The 15,093-nt window shown below is 45.9% G+C and overlaps 1 protein-coding gene across 15 annotated transcripts in view; it reads left to right on the forward strand.

Annotated features, from left to right (window-relative positions):
• TANC2 (tetratricopeptide repeat, ankyrin repeat and coiled-coil containing 2) overlaps positions 1 to 15,093 on the forward strand; it is a 250,259-nt gene that overhangs the window by 216,354 nt on the left and 18,812 nt on the right. For all 15 annotated transcript variants that reach the window (XM_054801162.1, XM_054801168.1, XM_054801160.1 and 12 more), the window contains 6 exons: positions 3,026 to 3,148; positions 3,893 to 4,129; positions 5,454 to 5,639; positions 7,807 to 7,900; positions 13,087 to 13,220; positions 13,949 to 14,072. In XM_054801162.1, coding sequence (XP_054657137.1) covers positions 3,026 to 3,148; positions 3,893 to 4,129; positions 5,454 to 5,639; positions 7,807 to 7,900; positions 13,087 to 13,220; positions 13,949 to 14,072 — 898 coding nt within the window. The remainder of the gene's footprint in view (positions 1 to 3,025; positions 3,149 to 3,892; positions 4,130 to 5,453; positions 5,640 to 7,806; positions 7,901 to 13,086; positions 13,221 to 13,948; positions 14,073 to 15,093) is intronic.

Raw genomic sequence — 15,093 nt, forward strand, 5'->3', positions numbered from 1 at the left:
GAGTAAAACAATAGCTGCGTTAGTTTTTGAAGGAGACATTGAGCTGGAATATTGCAGACCATGTTTAAGGTCTTGAGGATTCTTTAAAGAAAATATTTGCAAGAATACGTATACAGACTCCTTTCCCTGTTGTTACTGTCTTGTATTTGTTTTTAAACAAGCTTTTTTTTTTTTTTTCCCCATTCAAGATTTTCCTTCTGGCTGATCTTTTGTTGAAGCCGTTACCAGTATGGCATGGGTTTTCTGCCAAGTAGGGAGCATGTCAGGTCATCAATTCAGTGTTTTTCCTGAAGTATCATGTTATAGCAGCAGCTTTCCGCAGACACAAAGATCCTAATTTTGATGGTATTTATAGAGGCCTGATGCCATTGTAATTCCATTTTATTTACCCCTTGTGAAGCCAGGAGAGGATTAGCACAAGGCTAAAGCATTTTGTCCAGCCAGGCAATACTGAGATCTGGGTATGGAGACAAACTTTGGTTAAACAGTGCAGAAAATGTATTTGTCCTTCCCCAATCCTTATCGGTTCGAATCCACCGGTACCTTGTGCAAGGTGATGAGGGGACACTTGGAATTTCCAGGTGTAAAACCATCAGTGATGCAGTCACAAGGCGATGACCTGATAGATGGGTGTACAGAAGCTTTCATGCTCCCTGCTTCGCTTGATGGCTGAGATCTGCTGGTTTTCTTTTTTAAACCCAAACAGCCTCAAACAGTTTTGGAGGAAAAAAAAAAGTACAAATGTTTTAGTCTTTTAAAGCAATTACCAGTCTTAACAGGAGCATATGGAAGCCCAGCTTGGAAAGCCTGGCATGGAACGAAAGGGCAAGAAGAGAAATGTGCGGTAATGATACAAGAAGACCCAAACTTCAGGCTGACGTATGTTTTGCAAATCAACCAAAGAGAGTCCTTAATTTCATCTTAAATTAGCTAAAATGTCAGTTACCCAGAAATGGGTGTCCCTCGTCCCCAGATTGAGAATGCAGTGACAATTAAAGGCAGAAACACCGGCTTTGACAGCTACGGGTATGTACAGGTGTCTGATGTTCCTTGAAAAACAGCCTCACGAAGATCTTGTGGCGAAGGTGCCCATGGCCAAACAGCAGAGGACGCGATAAATTAGAAACCAAGGATGCTGACAGCTGCGTACAAGAGTGCAGGACTGGGAAAGCAAGCCTGTTTGAGAACTGGGTTGTGTGAGGTTGTAAAGTTATTCAAACAAAACCTGCGTGGTCTGGCCATGCCTTGGTCCTGGGCCGGATGGTCCCAGCAAAGTGAAAACCACTGGTATTTTGGTTCGATGTTGTGTCAAGTTGGGATTTACTTTTGCTGAAGGATTCAACCTGCTTTACAGTCCTGGGCAGAAAAGGAAAAGGAAGATACTGTCTGTAAAATGAGAAATAGTGCAGTTTTGTTTCAGCAGCTGAATGATAATGGTGCTGAATATATTTATTCTTTAAAGGATAAATGTCATCTTTTATGTCTTGCACTAGTATCTAAGTATGTATGCTCTAATACAGTGGTTAAGATTTTTATAGCCTATGTGATTATCTTCAGATGGCTATTCTGAAAATACATACTCTTTCTCTCGGTCCTGATGGTGACTCAAACAGCTTATTTAGCTGGTTTTGCTAGTATTATAACTATTTTTAAATTATTTTAACCGTTTATTATAAAATTGTTTTCCATTTGTCCAATTATACTGTACTGAGTTTACTGAAATTTAATACTGACCTCCAATGTCCTGTATTGTGTCATTTCAAAAGCAGCATTTAACGGTGGCTAAAATTCCTGAGCTCTTTTTCTGCCTCTTAACACAAGCAGATATTTTTCTCTATTTAGCTCCCTGAATTTTGAAGGAAACAAGCGCATGGAGTTGTTATTTATAAAAGCTCGTCTAATCTGTTGCTTCTTTTTATGGTAAAGCCATTTCAAGTGACAAATCTGTTGATGGCTGGTGCGATGCTTCAGAATATCCTTCACACGTAGGTATTAGAGGTCTGCAGCTGAGTCCAGCAGCGGGCTCAGATGGTGACTCCTGCACATCTTCCTTTAGAGGAAATAAATCCCACCTTTTGCTGCTGGTTTTCTTCCCACCGCCCTACGCCGTCTGTGTCAGTCTGTCATACGAAAGACTTACAAACTGAAGTGTGATCCTGCTGCTTTGCACGCACAGAAATGACCACACAGTGTGCAAGGAAGTAAAAATCAGGGTTTGCGTATCAAAACAGAGTTCAAGATGTCTATACGGTTTCCATGGAAACAGCAGACTTTAATGGTAAATCGATAGCAGAACAGCAATACGTAGGGTGTACGTGCATCACACAACGGAGCACAACACGCAGCAGAGCTCGGTACTGGGGTTGCAAACCCATTCCTCTCCTCTTCCACCCAACCGTTTCCTCCCGTCTGTTGGCTACGGAGCAATTATTGCCCCTGCGATAGGACGGGGGGAAACTTGCTTAACAGTTCTGTGCTCTGCCAGTTAGCGTTGCTGGAAAAAGATATCAGACCTTCCATATATAATGTATAGCCTGATCACGGCAGCCGGGGGGGGCTGGGGAGTCTGGTGTGAGATACGGGAATACTGTTCTAGGCTGTGGTTGAGACTTCCTTAATTTGTCTCACTGTGAGCAGATATTGTCATCTAGTTTAACTGTGTGAATAATGAGGGAACTTTGTGAAGCAGTTCTGCCAAAATAATGTGTACTTTTTCAATAAAGAAGAGAAGCAGCATGCTATGCTCCTCAGCATGACGTTTTCTGAGGGTGTCGAATGGATTCACGTTGCTCGCAGTTTAATCGTGCTTTTCCAATACCTTGGGAATGGCTACAGTACCTTTGCAAGTTACTTCCTACAAGCTTATTAATTCACTGCAACGGTCAGATGTGGCAAATTGTCGCATTGTCTTGCATATAGCTGTTACTGTCTTGAAACTCTTTGAAGTCCAAAGACCCAGGAGGATCTACCCAGCATAACGGACTGTATTTGTAAGCTTGCGTGTAAGTCAGCTTGTCTTTTTTAGGGGCTGAGTAAAAAAGTTGGGGTATCTTCCTCCATCCTGCAAGGGCTTTGGATCTCCTACAGTACCGAAGGTCTTTCGATGGCTTTGGCGTCTCTGAGAAATCTCTACACCCCAAACATAAAGGTACGGGAGGGGAAGGAGAGCCGGGGTGGTTCAGAGCTCGCGTGAGAAGCTCCCAGCGATGCGCAGTAACTGTGCATAGAGCATTTGCTGTAGCTGCCTGCTCGTGGCAGTTGTCCTACCCGGGCACTGAGCAGCTTTGCTGGGCGTTCGTCTTGAGCCGGGGGGAGACCTTCCGTTCACTTGGGATTTTGTTACCGTATGGGATGATCCCTCAACTCTTCTACGTTGACCAGGGATCTCCTTTTAATTGGCAGCGAGGGAATAGTGGATTTGCGCCTGCGCGAAATGGTTCACTTGAATTTTTCCTTCCCAAAAGATGTGGGATGCAACAACTGGTGTTGGAATTTGGCAGCCCCGTGCAGGGCTCTGGCTTAGACAGGCACGAAGTCGGAGGTGACGCCAAACACACCGGCACATGCTAGGTCAGGCGCTTTGTGCCCATTTGCGTTGGTAAGGAGGAGTGTGTTAGCTTAAGTGACTTCATCTCTACAGCAGAAAGGATTTCAGACAGCGACACAGATTTCACATTGGCCTGTATCTGAAAGGATGTTTGCCCCAGCTCCTTTCTTCCCATACGGGCGAAAATGCCTAAAATGGGACCATGTATCTGTCAAGTGTTTTTACTGGGCATTTTATGTCCTCCGCTATTTGCTTGGAAATGTGCAAAGGGTTCTGTGTTGCCCTGACTATAAACTAATCTCTGCATACAGCTCAGCTAACAGGAGCTCTTCCTTCCCTGTGCAGGTCAGTCGCTTGCTGATTTTAGGAGGTGCAAACGTGAATTATCGGACCGAAGTTCTGAACAACGCCCCCATTTTGTGTGTCCAATCTCACCTGGGTTACACGGAGATGGTGGCTTTGCTCTTGGAGTTTGGGGCCAACGTAGATGCAGCTTCGGAAAGTGGCCTGACCCCCCTTGGCTACGCGGCTGCCGCTGGATTTCTAAGTATCGTCGTGCTGCTCTGCAAGAAACGGGCCAAGGTAAATTGACCGTGTTCCTCTAAAAGCTGATTTAAACTGTTCCGCGTTTGTGCAAGGCAGGGCACGAGCTGCAGGCAGGATATGTAACCCCTGCTAAAGAACATCCTCCAGCAGATGAAGCCAGGATGCTGCTGTGGAGGGTTGGCTTTTCTGCTAAAATGCAGTGGCTTTGAAAATCTCACGTTGACACCAAAGCTAAATAACTTCTGAGAGTCTGTAATTAGTATTCTGGAATTAAGGTCTGAGGTAGAAGTTGCTTAATCACACTGCACTGATGGCCTGCTGAAGGATGTTCTGGAGAAGTCCTTGAACCTCACGAGGTTAAGATGGCAACGTTGCTTTTGCAGCACAGAGTGTTCTTTAAATATCTCCTTGAGACACATTTTCCAAAAACTTCTATCAGACTTGTCCTAGAAAAAATACCCTTTGTTTAGCTTTGTGGTGAATGTTTGGAGTTTTAATTGTATATAATGAGTCTAGTTTAAATATTTTGTTGAAGAAGAAAATTGTGCTGATTTTTGAAGTGGAGCCTCCTGGAAACAATTTGTGGTTTCTCTATATGTTTAGCTTCAGTTCAAAAAGCAAAATATGGGTTTGTATAGTTTTGGTATGAAAGTCGGGATGACTGAGGGACTCATTTAGATCTTGCTGTGTTGTCTGTAATAACGCCGGGTTTACCAGCAGGAGGACAGTTGCTGATCTGCCTGTCCTGTTTTCTCCAAGTTACTGGTGTTGGGATAGGACATAGAATCCCAGCTGATGTATTCAGGCATCGAGTGAAAACCATGCCCTGTCCTGAAAAGCCAACCAAATAAGTTCCTGCAGGGCTGCCAACTGCGATCTCTTTTTCCTATTGACTTTTGCCTGCGTTGGGTTCGCATTGTGCGTTCGCTGCAGGCTGAGGCACTTCTTTGTGACTCAAAAGAAATGGCATCTGGAAAACAAGCTGGTTTTCCTGTTGTGGATTTGGGTGAAGGACATGATACCAGTGTGTATGATTTCAGCCTGCAAGAAAACACGATTGCTGGACTTCAGGACATAAAGGGGAAAATGCTTTTGCAGCCTTTGAGTCTGAAGAAAACTGAAGAAAGCTAAAAATAATGGTAACTTACCCAAAGCAAACGCTTGTGGCCAAGAGGATGTCTAAGCGTGAGGCACAGTTGCTTTGGGAATGGTTGTTTTCTGGTCGTGGAAGGGATAGTTTACCAGAGAAATGCACGTTTTGCACATGTGGCGTTATTTTGAAACTGGGGCTGGAAACTGAAGAAACAAAGATGTTTTGCCCATGATTTGGCTTAATTGTGTTTTGTCATCTCTTTTCAAGGTGGATCATTTGGACAAAAACGGTCAGTGCGCTCTGGTTCACGCTGCTCTCAGAGGACACTTGGAGGTGGTGAAGTTCTTGATCCAATGCGACTGGACCATGGCTGGGCAACAGCAGGGAGTGTTTAAGAAGAGCCACGCCATCCAGCAGGCACTGATCGCTGCGGCCAGCATGGGTTACACCGAGGTAAGGCTGACCCAGCCCCTGCGGGGTGGGAAACCAAGGGTTGACCATGTTTCCTAGCCAAAACATGGAGCAAAGAGGGTCTTGGAGGTGGAGCCAGTACCTCTGTCTACTCTTCCTCCCCTTCCCATTGCAGGGAGTGGGGTTCACAGATCCCTTGGCAAACCCTGTGGTCTGGGCAGGCGTCCAAGAGAGGAAGTGTAATGAGCCTTTAATTTGTCGGAATAAACCTTTAAGCAAGGGTGGATAAACAGCGTGTTGCTTACGGCGTTCCTCCAGTGCTGTTAGGGCTCTGTGAGACCACGTAGGTTTGGACTGTGCGTTGTGGGAAGAGAAGAGCTGAAGACCTTGCTCCTATCATACTGATAAAGATTTGTGATGTGGAAAATGATGTATGTTTTCCTACTGAGAAGCAGTCTCTGAGGATTTTTGCATTGGTTCATTTCTTTGCTAAATTGAGCTCCTCTCATTTACTGGAGTTTTGATTTTGCTTTTGTTAAGCATAATCCATGAAAACATAGGTAATGTGCTCAGATCAGAGGAGCTAATTAAAGAAAGCTGGGAAATTCTTATTAGCTAAGTGACTGTGAGTTGAACCAATTAGAAGCAGATGTGACTTCAAAACCCTGAAGATCTGCATGCCAAAGACATAATTTGTAACAGGGCACAGAACTTTTTAAATAGAAATTTCCCCCCAGATAATACTGGTCACCTTTGTAATGTATAGAAGAGTTTTGGAATTGTTTGATATTTCTGTTGTACCATAAAAGATACATGGCTGCTTATAGAAAATACTCCAAGTCCCTGTTTTGAGGTACTTGCAGTCATAGGAAATGCAAGCTGATGATTACTTTGCTGTTTTTCTCCAACTTTGGTGATAAAACAAATATTTAACATGTTTATAAAGTGATCTTAATCCTGGTGGAGCCACACTGGAGTCCTTGACATGCTTGTACCCTAGCGTAACCATACCAGACTTGGCTTTACGCTTTAGTTGGGCAAGACGAGGTCCACTGAGCAGTACAGCGCCTGGCTGGGAGGTCAGCTGAGTCCACGGGGGGGTTCTTAAACCAAGCTCACGCCCAGGCAGCATCACATGCACAAGGCATCTACTGCGGAAGGACCGTGGGCATCACTTCAACAGCATCTTTCACGTCGGCACTCTCCTGGACTTCCGGCTCCCCCCCGTGCTGCTGTCACTCCCCGTGTCCCATTTAGCACTAGAGCATCGCTGGCGGGACACGGGAGAACAGCACTTGTCACCAAAATCCCTGCTGCCCTGTGCTGGTGCCTCTCTCGGTCTGTGCCCACAGGCAGCTGCAGGCAGCAGAGCAGGCACGGCTTCCTCGCGGGTACTCAGGAAAGGCTCCTTGTAGCCTAGACCCCAGCAGATAATTGTTTCTCCTAGAATGAGAAAAATGTTCCTGTCGTTCAGTCACTAAAGTAATATCTCCATTTTCTTCTTAGCCTCTTGCTTTCTCACATCATATGATCCAAACACTGAAATTTTCTGCCAGTTTTCAGTCAATTAAATCCTTTAATTTGCCCTTTAAAGAAGTTAATTTGCTTCTCTGGGGTTTCAAGCATCCACAGCTGGAAGAAAAACATAGTCGAAGTCTTTTTAACAGCCTGCTTAAAACCAGTATTTGCTAGAAGGGAGCTAATAATTTCTGGAAGTAACTTCATCTTGGCTGGAGATTAAGCTAATGAAGAAGATAACGATTATAACTGCACCATTACATCACTTGTCCACGTCTCAGTTTCCTGGCAGTAAAAGGAGATGATCATACTCGTTGCACCCCACCAGGTGAGAGCTGATACAGATGGACACACCGGTTTCCTCACTGGTTACGGCAGCTGTAGCTGCAGACGCATCCGCCGCACACGCCGGGTCATCTGTAGCAGGACAGACGCGGTTACGAGGAACTGACACTACAAAGGCCCATCATGTACGGTCGTACCAAGACACTTGGGTGGTTTGGGGTTTTTTTGGCTTGTGCGGGGCAGCAGGTTCAGCGACTGATCTCTGGGAGAACATTTGCTTGAGCCCAGGGTGCCAGGCAGAGACTGTTCCTTTTCCTCTGTGTATTCAGAGCAGCTCGTGTTAAGATGTCAGCAGTTTATATATAACGCATCCAAGTTCGTGAGCTGACGTGTCATTTTGTTTTAGATTGTCTCCTACCTGCTGGATCTTCCAGAAAAAGATGAAGAGGAGGTGGAGCGAGCACAAATCAACAGCTTTGACAGCCTTTGGGGAGAGACAGGTGATTTCTGTAGATGCTGTAGCTTCTTGCATGTTTGTGTTTGTATTTATGGGCTCCCTGTCACCTGATGAATCCCCGATCCCTGCCTTTCTTTTGATGAAGGGAGAAGGATCAGTTCCTCTGATTTGATTTCACGTGATGTACAGGTGCCAGGGTGGAGGTTGCACTCAGCCTAAGTGAAACAGAGGAGTTTGGCTTTTGAAAATCCGAGCTTCTGCAGCTCCTGGCACTCTTCAGGAGTGTTCAGGCATGCAGCATCTCTGACAACCAGGCCACTAATTTCTCTGAAATATATTGAGATGGACACAAATTTCTCGTGATCCATGGCATATTTACTGAAAGCATCTCCCTGTTTCTCTCTCCCCTTCCCTGCTACATGCAGCACCATGACTGTTAAATTATCCATTGATTTTCCAAAAACTTCTCATTGTTTAGCACCTGGTAATTAAACAAATGTCGTTTTGTGCAATAGTATATTTTTGTATTCATGGGTATAATACAGAAGCCTTGCTTTCCTGACTTCTACCAGAACAAAAGCAGCCATTCACCCCTTCCACTCCGCAGATGAACGCACTATCATCTCCATTTCTTGGGATATTCAAACTTGCAGTTGTTGGCTTTTAACTTCAATGACCTCATAAATATTATCCACTGTCTTTTGTGCTCAAGTCACTAATCTACTTGCATCACTGGTAATGTTCCTGTCAAGTTAATACACCAAGGTAATGTTCCTGTCTGGGTAACGGAGCACTGATTTTGATTCTGTCAGCTTTGTTTAAAGATGACATGATCCGAGGGTACAGACAGTGGCTGGCGTGTGGCTTGGTGTTCGGCCGGGTTGTTTCTGGTTAGGAGTGTGGGGGAGACAACTGGGTTGTGTTTGGAGCTGGTTTGTGCACTGTACGTTTGGGAACGTAGCCTTAGAGCCTTGTAATGGATGGGGTCTATCAGAAAGGATTGCCCCTGAGCTTTAAAGGGCAGCGACGGAGGGAGGAGTTGTCCCAGCAAGGAGCCGGGCGGGTGGCCAGGCTGCTCTGGGCCGCTCGTGGGGCAGGGAAGGAGTCAGCTCCTGCACCCACGGGGACATAACTGAGCAGCAAGGACATTGTGCCATTATTAGCAGAAATAAGGGCAACACATACAAATGAGCAATTTAAAAGTGCCCCTAGGGTGTCATGGGAGAAGAGAGAAATTGGATATGGAATTAGCCAAATGAAATGACTGAGCGTTGGTAACAGGACAACGGCTTTGAACCACTGAGCTCACAGTTCACAGTGGTGAGCAGCCAGACAGCTCGTCCAAAATGTGAGGACCATCTTGTGAGTTGGATGGTGATCCAGATGCCTTCAGGGTTTGATCAAAAGCCACGAAGATGTCCCTGCAATGTAACCTCACAGGCAGCATCAGACACTACAGATGAGCTCCTTGAGTTAAGGTAGTCCTGGGTTGTCTGGAGGAATCTAGCAAAGCCTGGTATAAAGCCATGGGTGTTTTCTGAACTGGTGGCTATCCCTGCCCATCCCTGGAGCTCTGCCTTCGCAGGTCACACCGTCCTGCTCTCTCCTGCTCAGCCGTGCTCTCTAGTCTGTAAGCTGAGCACCCTGACAAAGTCCAGCTCTTCTCTTTCCTCTTTCCTTGTGTCCCAGGCAGCTCTGCCATTCCCAGCCTGCCCGTTGCCTCGAGGACTCTTCAGCAGAAGCCTTTTCCATCTCTGCCATCCCCCCTCCCATACCTCTTCCCCCAAAAAGCTGGATTCACACAGACATCTGGGATTTTCTCTGTCTGAGAGGGGGTTCTGAGTAACTGGGATAGTTGGGAATGTGGATTTGTGATTTGCAAATCCCACACAAATTGAGGAGCCATCTCGAAGGAATACCCGTCTATCCCATTAAAACTGGTGGTAGGTAAGATGGAAAAATGAGCAGAAATGAGCCAACCACCAAATTCAGCAACCTTTTATCCTGTCACAGGCAGGACAAGTTTATATTGATCTCAAGACTCCATTTCACATTGTTTTATTGTTATTTCTCAAAAGTAAATAGCAAGTTTAGATAAATTTGAAGAGAAATGCTGGTTTCCACTTAAAAATAGCAATCTGCTCTAAAAACTTGAGTCACGTCTTGCCTGGTTTTTGATACTTGTTGCTCGTGTGTCTAATCTTCCGCAGAGCAGAGCTGACTGCCTGGCTTAGTGATATCAGCCTGATACCATCCAAATGGCAGTGCCAAGTTACATCATAAGTTTAGGAATTGCTGACAGCACACTACAGCCAACTCCAGATGGAATATTTCCCCCTGGGACAAGACTAATATCAAAACCCAGCACAAAAGTATTTGAGTCACTTTTGTAATAACTCCATCAGAGTTGGAGGTGCAAAGAACGACTCCATCAAACTGCATTTGTCCTGCTGCCGGGCTGCGAAACAGATACACGTGCCGTATAGGAGCAATTTAATGATTCCTTCTCCAGATAAAGTTGGGGTTTTTTTCTCTAAGAAAACAGAGACGCTTTGCACAACAGCAGAGGCAGGATGTGCCGTTGCAGATCCCTGGTGCTGGAGACTGTGGCTTGTCTGACGTTGCTCACTGACGGAGAGGGGCACGTCCACACCTGAAACTTGTCTCTGGTTTTGTTTGAGTTGTGTTGTGAGAAATGCTGCAACTGGTTCATGGTGTTTATGCCAAGACTTTGTTATTGCATGGTGGATTGTTCTCCTTGCACTAGGTCCTCATGGAAAAGCTGCAAAATGAACGTTCCTGTTTTCCAGCCCAGGATCCTGGTCACTGCTCCTTGCCTGGGCTTGGTGGACTCGCCTTTTCACGCTGGGCCACAGGACTTCTCTGGCACATAGTAAAACTTCAAACAGAACCATTTCCATTTTTCTCATTTCCTCACCTTACCTTTCCTTGGCTTTTCCAATCTCCTTTCAACACACAGGCACAGCTTTACTTTGCTGTTGCAAGGGACGCTGGAGATGCCAGATACAGGTTGATGAGTCCATCTGAGGAGTGCTGAAAGGCTTAAATAAGCAGGAACTTCTAGAATTTTTCCTGAAGTAGTTTCATTGAGCTTTTGGGCTTGGACAGTTGGACACCAGCTGATGCGACAGGGTAGTGCTCTGGGCTTGAGGTGACCAGCAGTGGAGCAGGAGCTTGGGGATGTCAAAAGCCACTTTGGTTAGAAGGCTGAAGATAGAGGCACCTGTATTCAGAGCAGCAGCAGACTATCCCGCTCATTGCAGTTGGAGGGACCACAGGGGGTTATCTAGTCCAACCTTCTGCTCAAAGCACAGGCACTGATGAAGTCTGGGTGTACCTTGGTGAGCTGGCCTCCTAGGGTCCAGCTGGATTGAGCTCCTTTCGCCCCTCGAGGAGTTTCTGCATTTCTGAGGACAGATGCTTAGATATCTGTGCATTGTACAAGACGAGCTTGGATAGGTTTCTCTCAGCAGCAGGCAGCAGATCCAGGTCGTCAGTGTGGGACCTGCCTGAAGCAGCAAGGTCTGACTGCTCAGTAGCACAAAAGCTTTTGAGCTTCTCTTGAGTTGGAGCTGCGAAGGACAGGCTGGAGTAACCTGCACCAATTGCTTTGACCCTGAGGAACGGAATAGCAAAGACATGTCAATCCAGGTAGAGTGGATTGCAGGGCAGAGTGGAGAATGGTATGGCCGTGGATCAAGTCATCCTGTTTCCGTAAAGGCTTTTCCAAAGAACATTTCATGATGAACACCAAACACTTTGGCAATTTACAGTACTTTCATTGTTGCAAACATAAAGTCATTTTGATGTGAAATACCTCAAATTAACCTGCAACCTTTCAAGTGCAGGCAGGTTTAGAAATAGAACCCAAAAGCCCTGCATACCAATCCCTCTGCCGTGCACATTACACACAGTCCTCCTTCTATATCCGTAGCTTACGTTTAAAACCCACATGGATCTGATTATAGATTTTGCAGTATGTTCTGCTTGTGGCAGCAAGATGATTTTTCTTTTAACTCTTGGTGTCTCTCAACCCCAAGAGGAGAAAACTCAACCATAATGTGGATCAGAATAGAGAATTAATTAAATCCCCCAACATTAACAGTGTTGCAGTTGGAAACCCATCAACACCTCGTAATCAGCCATCCCACAGAAATGTACTTCAAAGAAAAAACAAGCTACGTCAGTTAGAAATAGACTCCCACCTTCTGCTCAAACTCCTACTAGAAGCAGCAGAGCAGCAAGCCAGAGGAGCAGTGCTGAAGTGCACAGAAAGTTAGGGAGAGGAGGGAGGAACCAAAAAGTCTAAAATTAATACCAAAGACGAGTCAAAGGCAGGTCCTGCACTTGGAACTATTTTCAGATTGAATGTGTCTTTTCTAACCCGACCATACTTTCTGAGTTAACAGAGCACAGTTTGTCAGGGAAAGAGCTGTCAGGTGTTACTTCTACCCACCTGTAATATTGTGAGCATCTGTGATACTAGAAATGAGAGAGAATTTGGGTTTTGCACAAAGACCTTTGCTGGTGGGATCAGTCCTGGCCAGAAACAAAGCCCAGAATTAGTGTTTTTCTTGGAGAATGGCTGAACATACCCATACAATTTTTGCTTTCCAGTTTTTTCCCTGGTCTCAAAGATCCGCAGGCTGACGTGGGATATTAGAAAATAAAAATTCTCCATCTGAATAACGCTGCTCTGTTCTCGTTCGAGCAGAGAAAAGCCACAAATCTTACTGATGTGCAGTGGCTGGCAGTGATCTGTCAGTGCCTCCAGCTTGGTCCCTCTCACAGTCAGGGTCACGGTGGAATGAGTCAAGGACAGGTTGCAGAAGGTCTTGTCAAGACAGCACGTACCTCAAGACCTGTGTTTTCTCTGGACATTGTGCCCCTGCTAAGACACTCGGTCTTGCAGCCTGTGGCTTTTGCAGAAAATAATAAAAGCTGATTATTCCAGTTAGCCTCTTTCCATAACATTATGGGATCTTTTCATGGAGGAGTTGACCTTTGAAGTAAACTAAAATGACAAGTAAGAGCTAGAACTGTACTGATCCAACCCATTTTCTTCATTCATTTTGCCTGTCGTGAGATATGTTTGGCATTTCAGGCACCATCACTTCGGTATCCAGCAGAAAGACCTGTCTCCAGATAGGAAAAAAACTCCACGGAGCGTGCGGCTCTTTCCCTTCACTGCCTCTCTCTCTCCTGCAGCTCTGACGGCAGCGGCCGGGCGCGGGAAGCTGGAGGTCTGCCGGCTCCTCCTGGAGCAGGGTGCTGCGGTGGCACAGCCCAACCGCCGCGGGGTCGTTCCGCTCTTCAGCGCCGTGAGACAGGGCCACTGGCAGGTGAGCAGGTTCCTCGCGCCGTCGGGGTGGCCTGAAATGTAGGGTCAGGCCATCCCTTCCATCTCGCTGAAATATGGTTAGGGAAGACAACCTCCAACTCTTCTGAGGAACGATTGGAGTGAGAAGAAGTGATACTGATGCTTCAAACACCCCGAGCTCTTGCTGGCCACAGACAGCTTTTGCTTGAGTACTGTGTTATCTCACCATTTGGGAAGCAAATGGGATGCTCCTGACTTAAAAGGTCATTTTTCATAGAATCACAGACTGGTTTGGGTGGGCAGGGACCTCCCAGCCCATCCAGTGCCACCCCTGCCATGGGCAGGGACACCCTCCACTAGCCCAGGTTGCCCAAAGCCCCATCCAACCTGGCCTTGAACACTGCCAGGGAGCCAGGGGCAGCCACAGCTTCTCTGGGCACCCTGTGCCAGGGCCTCACCGCCCTCACAGGGAAGAGTTTCTTCCTCGGATCTCATCTCCATCTCCCCTCTTTCAGTTTAAAGCCATTACCCCTTGTAATTGTTTTTTGTAATAACCATTTTTCCTGTCCTTTTTCCTTATACCTCCGTTGCTTCCGCTACGCCCTAATCTTGCAGCAGTAATCCCACAGGGCACCATGCCTTGGGGGGTGAGGCGTCAAGACATGAGGACCACTCCGCTCTTCCTTGGCTCTGGGTTCTTTCCAGCTGGGGCTCTACGTACAATGTGTGTTCTCGCTTTGTGTCTTGCAGATCGTAGATCTCTTACTCACACACGGCGCTGATGTGAACATGGCAGACAAGCAGGGGCGGACGCCGCTGATGATGGCTGCATCTGAGGGACATCTGGGCACAGTGGAGTTCCTGCTTGCACAAGGTTAGAGCATGTGCTTGGAAGTGTGTTGGAGACCGGCCACGGCGAGTCCCACCGCACTGTCCCCTGCACAGCTGGAGTTCGTAATGTCGGGGTGGGGATTGTGATCCCATTGCTGGATCGGGCAGTGGGAGAGGTTCTCAGCACTGGATCCAGCTTGTTGAAGAGCAAGACTAGAATAGTCATAGTGTTAATCTTGCTTATCTGTTTTGGTTTGTGTTTGGTGCTCACAGCCTCAAAACCACGCATTCGTGTAAGAAAATAAAACACATATCACAGGCGCTTTGAGTTAAGAATATGCCTTTGACCCATGGTTGGAGCTTTCTCCTTAGATTAAAAAAAAATCAATGAGCAATGTGACTGAACCGTGAGCATCACCATGGAACAGGCAGGCGAGCCTCACCCACAGGACCAGAATGTGGGACATGTTTTAACACTTCCATTTTTAGTGCTAGTATTGTTACCCACGTTCATGACACCAACATCAGCAGGAGGGTAAGGCCCTGACACAGGCAAAGATTTGGTGTATTTGTTGAAAATAGAATTGTTTTGAAGATAGTCTGCTCTTCAGCTTTGCACTCACAGATTCAGTACTTTCACTCTCTAATAACTCTTCCTCACTACGAGTTACTCAGTCAACAGGAACATGTTTCAGTTTTACTCATTTCTGATGTACGTGTTTGAGGTGAGTCAGAACAACACGCTGCCTACAACCTGTGTGAACACAATTATTTCTTATTTCTGTAGTTCCTTAGAGACTTCTTTTTTTTTTTCTTCTTCTTTTTTCTTTTTTTTTTTTTTGACAAATAGCCAATGTTTGGGTAATTTTCCATTGGGTTTTTTTTGCTAGAAATAGCATTTAATTCTTGTGTTGTTATTTGATATTTTTACTTCAGGTAAGATCCCTGTTTGAGAAGGGATATTTTCTTCATATCATAAGTGACCATGTCTGACCTCTTAGCCAAAATGTGAGACGCTTGAATATTTTACGTAGTAGTTGTAAAATTGCCAAGCTTCCAAGAAA

This window comes from Grus americana, chromosome 22 (assembly GCF_028858705.1).
Source record: "Grus americana isolate bGruAme1 chromosome 22, bGruAme1.mat, whole genome shotgun sequence".
Lineage (NCBI taxonomy): Eukaryota > Metazoa > Chordata > Aves > Gruiformes > Gruidae > Grus > Grus americana.